Here is a 15,867-nt window from a genome sequence, read left to right on the forward strand (position 1 = left end):
GCAGGAGAACACCAGCTGTTTTCTACCATTAAACTTGAGACTATTTACTTTCTTTATGGAAACCAGTTATGGCAGTTCACAGTTGATGATATATTTTTTATTTCAGTTGGAGGAGAGTGACCAGCAAAGAGCATTACTAGTAGAAAAAGTGAATGAGATGCAGCAGCTGATAAAGCATTTGGAGAAGAAGCTTGCGGACAGTGAAGTTTCCAGAACCTCACAGGAGGAAATCAGCAAAGAACTTCAAGAACAAGTATGTCACTGATGGTACTTTCTCTGAAACCATCTTTGGTTACACTGATTTTAAAGTTTTATGAATTATGTTTTTGACTGTCTTTCATTCTTAGATCTCTAAATCTTTACATTTCTCTTTTGCTTCATGGTGTTTTCTCTCCCTTTCTCTGATTATTGATCCTGTGATGAAACTGTGACCATGAAATCAGTGAAGTTTTATATACCATAAACACAACTTGTTTTTTTCTAGCTGAAGCAGCAGACTCAAGTGCTTCAATGTGTGCAAGCTGATAAAGAAGCTCTCCTGTCTGAGCAGAAAGCTGAAACTCCGAACTCTGCAGAGGAGATGGACCAGCTGCTCTCTACACTAACGTCTGTGACTGCAGAGAGAGACCAGCTCAAGATGGACCTGCAGGAAAATGTGGAGATGGTCAGTGATCTTGAATTTGAAAATGCATTGACTTGTTTTAGTTGTCGTGGTCTTCTGCTATTTGTTTTCCCCTCTGCATGTTAGAGGCCCAAAGACAATATTTCTTTATCAAACAGATGATTGAAAATCAGGAGGAGTTGAGAACAGCTCTGGAGAAGAACAGAGAACAGAAGGAGCTCCTCAGTCATTTGGAGACATTACAAAAATCTGAAGTGGATGGAGCTCTCACTGAGAAGAGCGCACAGCTGGAAGCGAGACAAAAACAAGTAAGAGTTTCCTGATGTATATGTGATTGTTTGTCCGCCAGTCTCATTTTCAGGAATGTCTCAAGGGAATATTTTCCCACGTGGAACTGAGATCCACTTGGATGAAAAAATGAAGTGATTTGATTGTTGGTGGTCAAAGTCTTAAACTTAAAGGTCCAATGTGTAAGATTTATGTGAAAGGGATCTATTGGCAGAAATTTAATGTAGAAGAATCCTCATGATCTTTTCACTAGTTTGTTTCATCTAAATTTGATGAATTGTAGTTTTCTTTACCCCAGAAAAGGCCCTTTATATTTAGATACTTTATATTTACATCGCGGGGACCCTCTCTACGGAGGCCGCCATGTTTTTCACATTTGTCCAGACTGAACAAACTAAACACCTTTTGAGTTTTGATGACAACTGAAGGCTACCACAGGTTCTCTTTCATGTTTGGAAGGGAAGGTGAGGTGAGGGGTGTTCAGCTGTAACATGCAAATTCATCACTAGATGTCACTAAATTCTACACACTGTACCTTTAAGAATGAATGTGCTAGTTTATCAGATGAATGTATAATTGGATAAAAGCAGAATATTTTATATTTGAGAGGTCGAATATCAACTTGACTTTGACATCATCATATTTCTGTTATCCCCATAATTCAGGAGCAGGGGGAGATATTGTGGAAATAACATTAATTATTTTTATTCTCTTTATTTGTTAAATAATGTTCCATTGCAGTGGTTATTCCTCATACCCCATCCCCCCAAAAAAGTAGAAAAGAAATGGGGGGAAAATTATTATTTTTAGTTCCTTTAGATTATTATGTTTTTTTCTTTATGATGTAAGTTTTGCTCATCATCAATGCATTTTCTTTTTCCTTGTACCCCTGCCTCATTAATATTATTAACTAGTTTCCTTTTATCAAAATGAAGCTTTATATTTTTGAGCCATGTCTAAAGATTAACTTCATCAGTGGGGACCAATGGACTTAGCTGAGAGCCACAGGAAGTGTAGTGAAGTCAGAGAATTGAGAGATGGAGAAACTAATGACTTGATTAACTTGTCCCTTTTTGTGGAGTTTGTTGATGGGACCATTAAAGCTTTGGTCGTTGGTTGAAAAATCCTTATTGTTATACCTAATGGTAGTTGATATGCTACCTTTTAAACAGATAAAGACTCTTACAGAGCAAGTGGAGAATGCTAGAGCAGGAAGGGAGGCCTTGTTGTTTGAGAGAAAGACCAGCTTTCCAAGCTCCTCAAACATCACCCTGCACAGCAGCTTCTCCCTTTCCTCTGTCTGTGAGGAGAGGGATCAGCTGCAGGAGACACTGCAGAAACTGAGACAGGAAAAACAGCAGCTCGGAGCAGAGCTGGGGGACAAGCTGGAGGCACTTCATTGTGAAATTTGTGAGGGATAGCTTTACTGGAAACCAGTTATGGCAGTTCGCGGTTGATGATATATTTTTTATTTCAGTTGGAGGAGAGTGACCAGCAAAGAGCATTACTAGTAGAAAAAGTGAATGAGATGCAGCAGCTGATAAAGCATTTGGAGAAGAAGCTTGTGGACAGTGAAGTTTCCAGAACCGCACAGGAGGAAATCAGCAAAGAACTTCAAGAACAAGTATGACACTGATGGTACTTTCTCTGAAACCATCTTTGGTTACACTGATTTTAAAGTTTTATGAATTATGTTTTTTGACTGTATCTCATGCTTAGATCTCTAAATCTTTACATTTCTCTTTTGCTTCATGGTGTTTTCTCTCCCTTTCTCTGATTATTGATCCTGTGATGAAACTGTGACCATGAAATCAGTGAAGTTTTATATACCATAAACACAACTTGTTTTTTTCTAGCTGAAGCAGCAGATTCAAGTGCTTCAATGTGTGCAAGCTGAGAAAGAAGCTCTCCTGTCTGAGCGGAAAGCTGAAACTCCGAACTCTGCAGAAGAGATGGACCAGCTGCTCTCTACACTAACGTCTGTGACTGCAGAGAGAGACCAGCTCAAGATGGACCTGCAGGAAAATGTGGAGATGGTCAGTGATCTTGTGACTGCTTTGCCAGTCCAAATTTGAAAATGCATTGACTTGTTTTAGTTGTCGTGGTCTTCTGCTATTTGTTTTCCCCTCTGCAAGTTAGAGGCCCAAAGACAATATTTCTTTATCAAACAGATGATTGAAAATGAGGAGGAGTTGAGAACAGCTCTGGAGAAGAACAGAGAACAGAAGGAGCTCCTCAGTCATTTGGAGACATTACAAAAATCTGAAGTGGATGGAGCTCTCACTGAGAAGAGCGCACAGCTGGAAGCGAGACAAAAACAAGTAAGAGTTTCCTGATGTATATGTGATTGTTTGTCCGCCAGTCAGGTTTTCAGGAATGTCTCAAGGGAATATTTTCCCACGTGGAACTGAGATCCACTTGGATGAAAAAATGAAGTGATTTGATTGTTGGTGGTCAAAGTCTTAAACTTAAAGGTCCAATGTGTAAGATTTATGTGAAAGGGATCTATTGGCAGAAATTTAATGTAGAATATTCCTCATGATCTTTTCACTAGTTTGTTTCATCTAAATTTGATGAATTGTAGTTTTCTTTACCCCAGAAAAGGCCCTTTATATTTAGATACTTTATATTTACATCGCGGGGACCCTCTCTACGGAGGCCGCCATGTTTTTCACATTTGTCCAGACTGGACAAACTAAACACCTTTTGAGTTTTGATGACAACTGAAGGCTACCACAGGTTCTCTTTCATGTTTGGAAGGGAAGGTGAGGTGAGGGGTGTTCAGCTGTAACATGCAAATTCATCACTAGATGTTACTAAATTCTACACACTGTACCTTTAAGAATGAATGTGCTAGTTTATCAGATGAATGTATAATTGGATAAAAGCAGAATATTTTATATTTGAGAGGTCGAATATCAACTTGACTTTGACATCATCGTATTTCTGTTATTATTGCCATAATTCAGGAGCAGGAGGAGATATTGTGGAAATAACATTAATTATTTTTATTCTCTTTATTTGATAAATAATTTTCCATTGCAGTGGTTATTCCTCATACCCCATCCCCCCAAAAAAGTAGAAAAGAAATGGGGGGAAAATTATTATTTTTAGTTCCTTTAGATTATTATGTTTTTTTCTTTATGATGTAAGTTTTGCTCATCATCAATGCATTTTCTTTTTCCTTGTACCCCTGCCTCATTAATATTATTAACTAGTTTCCTTTTATCAAAATGAAGCTTTATATTTTTGAGCCATGTCTAAAGATTAACTTCATCAGTGGGGACCAATGGATTTAGCTGAGAGCCACAGGAAGTGTAGTGAAGTCAGAGAATTGAGAGATGGAGAAACTAATGACTTGAATAACTTGTCCCTTTTTGTGGAGTTTGTTGATGGGACCATTAAAGCTTTGGTCGTTGGTTGAAAAATCCTTATTGTTGTACTTAATGGTAGTTGATATGCTACCTTTTAAACAGATAAAGACTCTTACTGAGCAAGTGGAGAATGCTCGAGCAGGAAGGGAGGCCTTGTTGTTTGAGAGAAAGACCAGCTTTCCAAGCTCCTCAGACATCACCCTGCACAGCAGCTTCTCCCTTTCCTCTGTCTGTGAGGAGAGGGATCAGCTGCAGGAGACACTGCAGAAACTGAGACAGGAAATACAGCAGCTCGGAGCAGAGCTGGGGGACAAGCTGGAGGCACTTCATTGTGAAATTTGTGAGGGATAGCTTTACTGGAAACCAGTTATGGCAGTTCGCGGTTGATGATATATTTTTTATTTCAGTTGGAGGAGAGTGACCAGCAAAGAGCATTACTAGTAGAAAAAGTGAATGAGATGCAGCAGCTGATAAAGCATTTGGAGAAGAAGCTTGCGGACAGTGAAGTTTCCAGAACCTCACAGGAGGAAATCAGCAAAGAACTTCAAGAACAAGTATGTCACTGAAACCATTTTCTCTGAAACCATCTTTGGTTACACTGATTTTAAAGTTTTATGAATTATGTTTTTGACTGTCATTCTTAGATCTCTAAATCTTTACATTTCTCTTTTGCTTCATGGTGTTTTCTCTCCCTTTCTCTGATTATTGATCCTGTGATGAAACTGTGACTATAAAATCAGTGAAGTTTTATATGCCATAAACACAACTTGTTTCTAGCTGAAGCAGCAGACTCAAGTGCTTCAATGTGTGCAAGCTGAGAAAGAAGCTCTCCTGTCTGAGCAGAAAGCTGAAACTCCGAACTCTGCAGAAGAGATGGACCAGCTGCTCTCTACACTAACGTCTGTGACTGCAGAGAGAGACCAGCTCAAGACGGACCTGCAGGAAAATGTGGAGATGGTCAGTGATCTTGTGACTGCTTTGCCAGTCCAAATTTGAAAATGCATTGACTTGTTTTAGTTGTCGTGGTCTTGTGCTATTTGTTTTCCCCTCTGCATGTTAGAGGCCCAAAGACAATATTTCTTTATCAAACAGATGATTGAAAATCAGGAGGAGTTGAGAACAGCTCTGGAGAAGAACAGAGAACAGAAGGAGCTCCTCAGTCATTTGGAGACATTACAGAAATCAGAAGTGGATGGAGCTCTCATTGAGATGAGTGCACAGCTGGAAGCGCAACAAAAACAAGTAAGAATTTCCTGATGTACTGTATATGTGATTGTTTGTCAGCCAGTCTTGTTTTCAGGAATGTCTTAACATTGAAATTGATCTATTGGCTGAAAGTGAATATAAAATAACCCTAGTGATGTTTTCATTTGTGTGTTTCATCAAAATTTTACAGAATGTTGTTTTCTTTACCCAAGAAGGTCCAAGGGTTTTATTGTCATGTGCACAATAATTACATTTAGCAGTTGCTGGCAATGAAATGCTTGAGTCCCAGGCCACCTTTAGACATGCTCTGAATATGAAAATAAAATGTAAAATTAAAAAAATGAAATGGAATATAAAAATTAAAAAATACAAAAGTAGTGCAAATATTGTAAGGTGCAGAGAGATTAATTATGACTGATGGGAGGAGTTTAAAAGTCTTATGGCCTGGGGGATGTCCCTGAGTCTGGTGGTGCGGGCCCGGATGCTGCGTTAACGGCGGCCAGATGGCAGCAGACAGAACAGTTTGTGGTTTGGGTCTTTAATGATCCGGTTGCTATTCTTCCTACACCACTCGGTGTAGAGGTCCTCCATGGATGGCAGCTCCTTCCTGGTAATGCGCTGAGCAGACTTCACCTCCCTCTGTAGAACCTTGCGGTTTAGGGCGGTGCAGCCTCCATACCAGGCAGTGATGCAGCCAGTCAGGATACTCTCTATGGTGCACCAGTAAAAGTTGCAGAGAATCCTGGGGTCCATGTTGAGCCTTCGGAGCCTACGGAGGAAGAAGAGCCGCTGTCTGGCCATCCACACATCTGCCCTGGATATTACAGGTGGACAGTGGTCCTCCTGGGCCTCTTGTACCTCCACAGCCGGGGAGTTGCTCTCAAAGCGAGTGTCAAAGTCATTCAGTTCATCTGGGAGAGATGCAGACATAACCTCAGCACCGCTGGTCTTCCTTTTCTAGTCTGTGATGTTTTTTTGCCGTGTGTATGTGTTGATGTTGTTATCCTGGAACACACACCACTCCGTAGTGCTGAAGCAGTCCTGTAGAGCTGAGTCTGTCATGTTTGAATTTCTGCCTATAGGAAGGCAGCAGCAGAACTGAGACTTGATCTGATTTGCCAAATGGGGGGTGAGGGAGGGCCTTATGGAAGGGAGTGTAAACATGGTCGAGCGTGTTCTCACCATGCGTAGAACAGCTGATGTGTTGATGGTATCTTAGCAGGACTTTCCTCAGCTTGGCGTTGTTGAAATTGCCAGCCACAATAAATGCAGCCTCCGGCTGTGAGATCTCTGTCCACTCGATCTCTGTCCGCTCGATCTCGTACAGGTCCTGATTAGTGTCGGCATGTGGCAGAATGTACACAGCTGTTAAAACGACCGATGTAAACTCCCCCTGGAGATAAAAAGGTCGGCATCTGATCATGAGGTGCTCCAGGTTTATATCAGGAGCAGGTTCTCTCTATGGAGGCCGCCATGTTTTTTTACAGTAGTCCAAACTGGACAAACAAACATCTTTTGAGTTTTTATGACAACTGAAGTCTACTACAGGTTCTCCTTCATTTTTGTGGAAGGTGATGTGAGGGGTATTCAGCTGCAACATGCAACTTCATCACTAGATGTCGATAAATTCTGCGCACTGAACCTTTTAAATAATGATACCTTGCAGTGGTTATTCCTCCCACCCCCACAAAAAAGTTAAAATTAATATTGTTTGTTCCTGTATGCTATTCTGTTTTTTTAAATAATGTAGGTTTTGCTCATATTCATTAAACATTCTTTTTCCTTGTCCCCCTCTCTTATTAATATAATCAACTAATTTCCTTTTATTCAAAATGAAGCTATATATTTTTGAGCCATGTCTAAAGATTAACTTCATCCGTGGGGACCAATGGACTCAGCTGAGAGCCAAAGGGAGTGTAGTGAAGTCAGAGAACTGAGAGATGAACAAACTAATGACTTGATTAACTTGTGCTTTGCCAAGGAGTTTGTTGATGGGACCATTAAATCTTTCGTTGTTGGTTGAAAATACATTGGTGTACTTACTAGTAGTCTATATGTTGTCAATTCAACAGATAAAGTCTCTAACAGAGCAAGTAGAGAATTCTGAAACCAGCTTTCCAAGCTCCTCGGAGGAGAACGCGAAGCTGCTGTGCAGGGTGACATCGCTCTGTGAGGAGAGGGACCAGCTGCAGGAGACACTGCAGGAACTGAGGCAGGAGAACCAGCAGCTCAGAGCAGAACTGGAGGACAGGATGGAGACCCTGCAGTGTGAGGTCAGTGAGGGATAACCTCTACAAAACAGCATATTATGTACACCTGCTTGTATGTTGATTATATAATAACAGTTGTAATTGGACATTTGGATTAGTTTTGAGTCAAAGTTGAAGAGACTCTTGAATGAGCATTGTGACTGCTGCCTTTGTCACAGGTGAAAACTTTAACAGAGAAACTGGAAAGCACTGAAACAGAGCGAGACAGTCAGCTCTGTTACAAGGAAGCCAGCTTTCAGAGCTCCTCTGAGGAGAAGGAGAAGCTGCTGTGCAGGGTGACGTCTCTCTCTGAGGAGAGGGACCAGCTGCAGGAGACACTGCAGGAACTGAGGCAGGAAAACCAGCAGCTCAAAGCAGAACTGGAGGACAGGATGGAGAACCTGCAGTGTGAGGTCAGTGAGGGATAACTTCTACAAAACATCATATTATGTTCACCTGCTTGTATGTTGTTTATATAATAACAGTTGTAATTGGACATTTGGATTAGTTTGGAGTCAAAGTTGAAGAGACTCTTGAATGAATATTGTGACTGCTGCTTTTGTCACAGGTGAAAACTTTAACAGAGAAACTGGAAAGCACTGAAACAGAGCGAGACAGTCTGCTCTGTGACAAGGAAGCCAGCTTTCAGAGCTCCTCTGAGGAGAAGGAGAAGCTGCTGTGCAGGGTGACGTCTCTCTCTGAGGAGAGGGACCAGCTGCAGGAGACACTGCAGGAACTGAGGCAGGAAAACCAGCAGCTCAGAGCAGAACTGGAGGACAGGATGAAGAACCTGCAGTGTGAGGTCAGTGAGGGATAACTTCTACAAAACAGAATATTATGTACACCTGCATGTATGTTGTTTATATAATAACGGTTGTAATTGGACATTTGGATTAGTTTTAAGTCAAAGTTGAAGAGACTCTTGAATGAGCATTGTGACTGCTGCCTTTGTCACAGGTGAAAACTTTAACAGAGAATCTGGAAAGCACTGAAACAGAGCGAGACAGTCTGCTCTGTTACAAGGAAGCCAGCTTTCAGAGCTCCTCTGAGGAGAAGGAGAAGCTGCTGTGCAGGGTGACGTCTCTCTCTGAGGAGAGGGACCAGCTGCAGGAGACACTGCAGGAACTGAGGCAGGAGAACCAGCAGCTCAAAGCAGAACTGGAGGACAGGATGGAGAACCTGCAGTGTGAGGTCAGTGAGGGATAACTTCTACAAAACATCATATTATGTACACCTGCTTGTATGTTGTTTATACACTGCTGTCTGGCCAAAAAAAACTAGCCACCTGGATTTAGGCAGATGAAGTGATGCAACCATCATGCCTAGTACCTGCTGTACAAGCCTGTGGGGGCAGTGCTATGATTTGGGGTTGCTGCAGTTGGTCAGGTCTAGGTTCAGCAACATTATGTGCCCAAAGACTGAGGTCAGCTGACTACCTGAATATACTGAATGACCAGGTTATTCCATCAATGGATTTTTTCTTCCCTGATGGCCGTGCATATTCCAAGATGACAATGCCAGGATTCATCGGGCTCAAATTGTGGAAGAGTGGTTCAGGGAGCATGACACATCATTTTAATACATGGATTGGCCACCACAGAGTCCAGACTGTAACCCCATTGAGAATCTTTGGGATGTGCTGGTGAAGGCTTTGCGCAGTGGTCCGACTCTCCCATCATTAATACAAGATGTTGGTGAAAAATGAATGCAATACTGGACGGAAATAAATCTTGTGACATTGCAGAAGCTTATCGAAACAATGCCACAGCGAATGCGTGCCGTAATCAAAGCTAAAGGCGGTCCAACTAAATATTAGAGTGTGTGACCTTTTTTTTGGCCAGGCAATGTGTAATAACAGTTGTAATTGGACATTTTGATTAGTTTTTAAATAAAGTTGAAGTGACTCTTGAATGAGCATTGTGAATGCTGCCTTTGTCACAGGTGAAGACTTTAACAGAGAAACTGGAAAGCACTGAAACAGAGCGAGACAGTCTGCTATGTGACAAGGAAGCCAGCTATCAGAGCTCCTCTGAGGAGAAGGAGAAGCTGCTGTGCAGGGTGACGTCTCTCTGTGAGGAGAAGGACAAGCTGCAGGAGACACTGCAGGAACTGAGGCAGGAGAACCAGCAGCTCAAAGCAGAACTGGAGGACAGGATGGAGAACCTGCAGTGTGAGGTCAGTGAGGGATAACTTCTATAAAACAACATATCATGTTCACCTGCTTCTATGTTGTTTATATAATAACAGTTGTAAATGGACATTTGGATTAGTTTGGAGTCAAAGTTGAATGGACTCTTGAATGAGCATTGTGACTGCTGCCTTTGTCACAGGTGAATACTTTAACAGAGAAACTGGAAAGCACTGAAACAGAGCGAGACAGTCTGCTCTGTTACAAGGAAGCCAGCTTTCAGAGCTCCTCTGAAGAGAAGGAGAAGCTGCTGTGCAGGGTGACGTCTCTCTGTGAGGAGAGGGACCAGCTGCAGGAGACACTGCAGGAACTGAGGCAGGAGAACCAGCAGCTCAAAGCAGAACTGGAGGACAGGATGGAGAACCTGCAGTGTGAGGTCAGTGAGGGATAACTTCTATAAAACAACATATCATGTTCAACTGCTTCTATGTTGTTTATATAATAACAGTTGTAAATGGACATTTGGATTAGTTTGGAGTCAAAGTTGAATGGACTCTTGAATGAGCATTGTGACTGCTGCCTTTGTCACAGGTGAATACTTTAACAGAGAAACTGGAAAGCACTGAAACAGAGCGAGACACTCTGCTCTGTTACAAGGAAGCCAGCTTTCAGAGCTCCTCTGAAGAGAAGGAGAAGCTGCTGTGCAGGGTGACGTCTCTCTCTGAGGAGAGGGACCAGCTGCAGGAGACACTGCAGGAACTGAGGCAGGAGAACCAGCAGCTCAAAGCAGAACTGGAGGACAGGATGGAGAACCTACAGTGTGAGGTCAGTGAGGGATAACTTCTACAAAACATCATATTATGTTCACCTGCTTGTATGTTGTTTATATAATAACAGTTGTAATTGGACATTTGGATTAGTTTGGAGTCAAAGTTGAAGGGACTTTTGAATGAGCATTGTGACTGCTGCCTTTGTCACAGGTGAAAACTTTAACAGAGAAACTGGAAAGCACTGAAACAGAGCGAGACAGTCTGCTCAGTCACAAGGAAGCCAGCTTTCAGAGCTCCTCTGAAGAGAAGGAGAAGCTGCTGTGCAGGGTAATGTCTCTCTGTGAGGAGAGGGACCAGCTGCAGGAGACACTGCAGGAACTGAGAAAGGAGAATCAGCAGCTCAGAGCAGAGCTGGAGGACAGGATGGAGAACCTGCAGTGTGAGGTCAGTATAAAATACCTTAACTGCTATAAAATTGAATAATATGTACACCTGCTTGTATAATATTAGTTGTGATAGGATATGTGGATTATAACTAGTTTTAAGTCAAAGTTAAAGAGACTTTTGAATGAGCCACTGCACCAATCAGGAGAGAGAAGGTCTGCTCTGTGAGAGCTTTCAGAGCTCCTCTGAGGAGAAAGACAGGTAGCAGTGCAGGGTGATGTCTCTCTGTGAGGAGAGGGATCAGCTACAGGAGACACTGCAGGAACTGAGACAGTAGAAGCAGCAGCAGCTCATAGCAGAGCTGGAGACCGGGATGGTACGTTTCTTTTAATAGTCAGTCGAGCGGTCGTTCTCTAAACAGTAGGTTCGACCCAAGTCTTCCCCATCTACATGCTGAAGTGTCCTTGGGCTACTGAACTTCTCATTCAAAGCGTGCTGCCCATATATGCACTGTATGAAAGTGTGTGAATGGCAGTATACTGTACTGTAAAGCCTGTCCTTGAAGATTGTCAGTCATACCAGGTCATGGTGTCTTCAGAAGTTGTACAATTTTATGTAGGCAACTGGACTTGCCTGTGTTTCATGAAGATGTTTGACCTCTTATCCATCAATTTCACCTCCGTGGGTCTGTACCTTTGTTGAGTCGTTATGTTAAACAGGCAAGTTGTGGACTCCCCTACAGTTTTGGGTCGTTGGGGTCCTCGGAGTCAAAGTATGAATGGCTGTTGGTAAATTGTAGACCCACCCTGCTATACTGAGAGTCATCGGGGTCATTGGAGTTGAGGTGTGACCGGATGTTGAGTTTTCTGGTCAGAGAACTTGGGAGGGAGGAAAGCATTGTAGGTGGCTGAAAGTTGGCGTCTTAAACCACCTCCTCTGTCGAGTGATGTTTTTTCCAGGTTGACAAAGATATCTTCTTTTACTCTATCAAACAGTCTGCCCTCTCTGGCCAAAATACACACATTACCATCCTCAAAAGTATGCCCCTTGTCCCTGAGATAAAATAAGAAGTCCTTTATAAGTCCTTCAATGGTGAAATTTGCAGTATTACAGAAGCAAGAGTTAAAAAGACATCAGCAAAAAAGTAACATGCAATACTTAAAGAATATCCCAAAATTTAAAGAAACATATGAACATAATTATACTGGTATATGCAGTGTGAGGATAGGTCAAGGTATATGCAATAGATATGAATTATATGCAGTGTGAGGAGAGGTGTTAGTGAACTGCTGAGTTCCGGCTTGATGAACTGGCTCTTCTGTGTTGTGCAATCCATTTATTTAGTGTCCGTTTTGTTTTCCTGATGTTCAGGTCTGAGTAATCCTTGATGCAGTGGACTGCATAAACCATATTGTTCTGTTTGTGTCTGGGTGTTCTCTTTCTTGGCATTCGTTTTGATGTCTCACTATGGGATATGCCTCCTCACATATGGCTGGCAGTTATTACATCAGTGTCCAGCACCTTAAATACGCCTGACACAGTGTCGCACATCATTCAAACACCTCTTCCTCGCTTCACAAACAAGTTACTCTGATCCACGTCGATGCTAACTAGCTACTGTCCAGCGCTGGACACTAGTTGTAAGATACGCCAGTCCAAATGCCTTTACCATAGGTGTACGCGCTAGTTAGTTAACTAACTACCGTAAACAAATGCCACAAGACATGGGGGAAAGAGCATCCCTGTGGTGAAACATCCTGCCAGTCGGTGCATGTACAGTGGTACTCTGTGGACACACCATTGTCCACCGATAGGGGACGGCGCTGTACAGCAAAAGCGGGGCACCAGATATCGTCTGTGTCAGATACAGGTTCAGTGCTAACTGCAAGGTTAGAGGGTTTGAAGAGTGGCACAGCATCAGAATGGATATTGAGAACACTGTCCAAGGGCTACAGACTTCAAGGTGCTGCAGTATCCCCCATTTCAATGGTCTCATCACTTCCATGCAGGGAGAGTCAGTTCAGGTATTATGGGAAGAAATATCTGCTCTGCCAAACAAAAGTGCCATACGAATAGTGCCACACAAGCAGAGGCTGAAGAATTTCTATTCAAGGTATTTCGTGGTCCCAAAGAAAGGGGGGAACCGCTTATGTCCCAACCTGGCCCTGCGCATTTTGAACTTGTACTTTATGAGATACAAGTTTTTCATGCTTACACACAGCTGATATGGTTGATAAAGCCGGGAGAATGGTTCACATCAATCGATCTGAAAGAATCATTTATCACATTCCCATTTATCCTCCACACAGAAAATATTTGAGGATCACTTTTCAGGACACAGTGTACGAGTACCTAGTACCTTGGCCACATATCTGGACAGTGGTGAGGCTGGGCTGGCTGTACATGAGAGATTTTCAGCTTTGGGTGGATTCTCTCAGACTGGATCTATAGATGCCGCAGGGTAATGGTGTGTGCATTGTGCATCCTCTTGCTGCAACCTTGGAAACGGCTGTCTTGTCTGACGGCAGGTGTGCGCATAGGTGCAATATCTGCCAGGAAATTAGTGACAACGTATGTCAGGCTGGGGCAGTGTGTACGAGGGCAGTTCCAAGGGGGTCTTCTACATGCCCATACAAATTATTTGTAGCTGATGGCAGTGTTTCTGATGCTAAAACATTTTCTGCCGTTCATCATGTGTTGTGAGGATAGACAATATGGCCACAGTGGCATATAACTATTTTCGGAGGGAGTCTACATTCTCCACACTTACACACTCTTGCATGCAGACTGATATTATGGAGCGAGGTGCATCTCCTCTCCATGAGAGCAACGCACATTCCCGCAATTCAGAATCTGGGTGCTGAACTTTTGTCCAGTGGAAATCCTCTCTTTGTGAAGTGGACACTTCACCCAGCTGTAGTAATGACACTGTGAGATTACTCGGCCCACTCCAGATAAATACAGGAGGAGAGAATGGCGTTTCAACAGTGTTCTTTATTAATAATTGTCCGCCTCGTCAGGCCACCACACACATATACACAGGCTTGTGGATCCTCACACGTTCACACACGGCTGCTCAGGCTTCTCGAACCCAGCCTACTGCAAGAGAACAACCAGGTTACCAGCGTGCTCTTATTGATTGCCTAATTACCTGATTCTGCACAGCTGTCTGATTACCGGCTGAGCCACTCCTCCCTGTTGTCCAGCAGTTGGCGCCCTAACCACACCCCGCTGTCAGAGACACCTTATCCAGCGCAAGGATGGAGACACAGAGAGGAGCAGTAAATTACTGACAGAGCTGTTAAAACAGTCCAAACATGTTTGAAAAGACCCAAAGTTAAAACTGTAAGCGGACTTAGTGGAGCTATGTATGGCTCCCTGGGTGTCTGCCCTGATTTCGTGGGGCAGACATGGAAATGGAAAGTGTTTGCATAGACCACTTACTGTATGGGTGGGGTCTATGTGAGCAATGAAACCAACAATTTTTTTGGTAAAGCAAACAGTTCTGACGAATAATCTATTTTGGAATAAGTTACTGGAGAATGGCATGCAGACAAGACATGCAAACCGTTCATAGTAAACATTTTTGAAATGTTTTTTTATTGTATTTACTTTTTTAGAATTGTGGTCTGTCTGTTGTGAGTGATTTGTTTGAAATGCAACAATCAAAGAGATGAGGATGAGAAGTTCTCTAAAAATGACGATGATGATCATTTTAGCTGGGTATCGAAACATTGTCAATATCGTTACTGATACCTTCAAACTTCAATATTTGTTTCCTAAACCAACTTTTGATCAAGATCTTAAATTTTATTTTTCAGCTCCTTGACATTTTCTATGCAAAATAGAAACGTGTTAACCATGCTGATGTTGTAGTGAAGTTTGTTTAAATTCTTCAGCTTCATGATCATGATAAAATTTACTCAGCAACCATTAACAAGTTGAATTTAAATTTTTGGCTAAACATTTCCTATGCAACTGGAACACTAAGAGGTCTGTGGTCCCTTTTTCTTGCAGTCAAAAACAGATCAACTTTCTATTTTGAAATGTATTCCATTCATGTTTAAGTGTGTACATACCTCTACAGTTGTTATATCAGACCACCAATCACCAACATTATTAGATCCTGGCACAACCATGCTGCATACTCATTGGGTCACTGATGCTGATGAGGTTTATTCCTTAGGTATTGACGTTTGGAGCGGAGGCATTTTCTGAGCTTGTTAGTGTCATAAAAGTATGGAGGTTCAGCACCCAGCCCGGAACAAAGCCCCTGCTTTACACCATCAAAAACCATCCAGATGTGTTTTTGTCTCAGAAATGGTCCCTGTCAGTCTGACATTACCATGAACTGTGATACTTATTCTCGTTGATCTGTCTCCATCCATCCAACCCTCCCTGCCCGTCCTGGACATAATTGTTATGGAACTTTTCTGGAAGCTGGGGAAAGGAGCACTCAGGCAGCAGCTGATTTCTTACGCAGAAGATTTTAATGAAGACTTGATGCATCAAAGAGACCAGAAGGTGGAACAATATACAAAGGCTAACAGAGTAACGTGAGCAATAGTCACCCCCATGTCTGAAGATGTCTCCCACAGCTTCTCCATAGCACATCCATGAATGGCTAGAATTGCTGTCACTCTCTATGTTACATGTAGGTGTTCCAATCCTATTGGATAGTTAAGTCTAAATATGCATTCCTAAATCACATTGTGTCCTTGTGTCTTGCTACTGGTAAAATACGCAAAAGAGTTGAAGTGCCTCTTTGTTTAGCGCATCTGAGTTAGATATGAAAGTCCCTAAGTGTAGACACTATGTACTGTTGGTTGGTCGGTCCTTTATCTAT

At 42.4% G+C, this 15,867-nt stretch overlaps 1 protein-coding gene across 5 annotated transcripts in view; it reads left to right on the forward strand.

Moving 5' to 3' along the window:
• Window positions 1–15,867, forward strand: part of cenpe (centromere protein E) — a 41,541-nt gene that overhangs the window by 16,882 nt on the left and 8,792 nt on the right. For 2 of the 5 annotated variants that reach the window (XM_069515089.1, XM_069515090.1), the window contains exons 25-41: window positions 107–253; window positions 485–664; window positions 781–930; window positions 2,388–2,534; window positions 2,767–2,946; window positions 3,082–3,231; window positions 4,692–4,838; window positions 5,062–5,241; window positions 5,377–5,526; window positions 7,563–7,763; window positions 7,919–8,152; window positions 8,308–8,541; window positions 8,697–8,930; window positions 9,681–9,914; window positions 10,070–10,303; window positions 10,459–10,692; window positions 10,848–11,081. In XM_069515089.1, coding sequence (XP_069371190.1) covers window positions 107–253; window positions 485–664; window positions 781–930; window positions 2,388–2,534; window positions 2,767–2,946; window positions 3,082–3,231; window positions 4,692–4,838; window positions 5,062–5,241; window positions 5,377–5,526; window positions 7,563–7,763; window positions 7,919–8,152; window positions 8,308–8,541; window positions 8,697–8,930; window positions 9,681–9,914; window positions 10,070–10,303; window positions 10,459–10,692; window positions 10,848–11,081 — 3,270 coding nt within the window. The remainder of the gene's footprint in view (window positions 1–106; window positions 254–484; window positions 665–780; window positions 931–2,387; window positions 2,535–2,766; window positions 2,947–3,081; window positions 3,232–4,691; window positions 4,839–5,061; window positions 5,242–5,376; window positions 5,527–7,562; window positions 7,764–7,918; window positions 8,153–8,307; window positions 8,542–8,696; window positions 8,931–9,680; window positions 9,915–10,069; window positions 10,304–10,458; window positions 10,693–10,847; window positions 11,082–15,867) is intronic. The other 3 variants (XM_069515092.1, XM_069515091.1, XM_069515093.1) reach the window with 3 other exon arrangements.

Source organism: Paralichthys olivaceus, chromosome 19, assembly GCF_024713975.1.
Source record: "Paralichthys olivaceus isolate ysfri-2021 chromosome 19, ASM2471397v2, whole genome shotgun sequence".
Classification (NCBI taxonomy): domain Eukaryota; kingdom Metazoa; phylum Chordata; class Actinopteri; order Pleuronectiformes; family Paralichthyidae; genus Paralichthys; species Paralichthys olivaceus.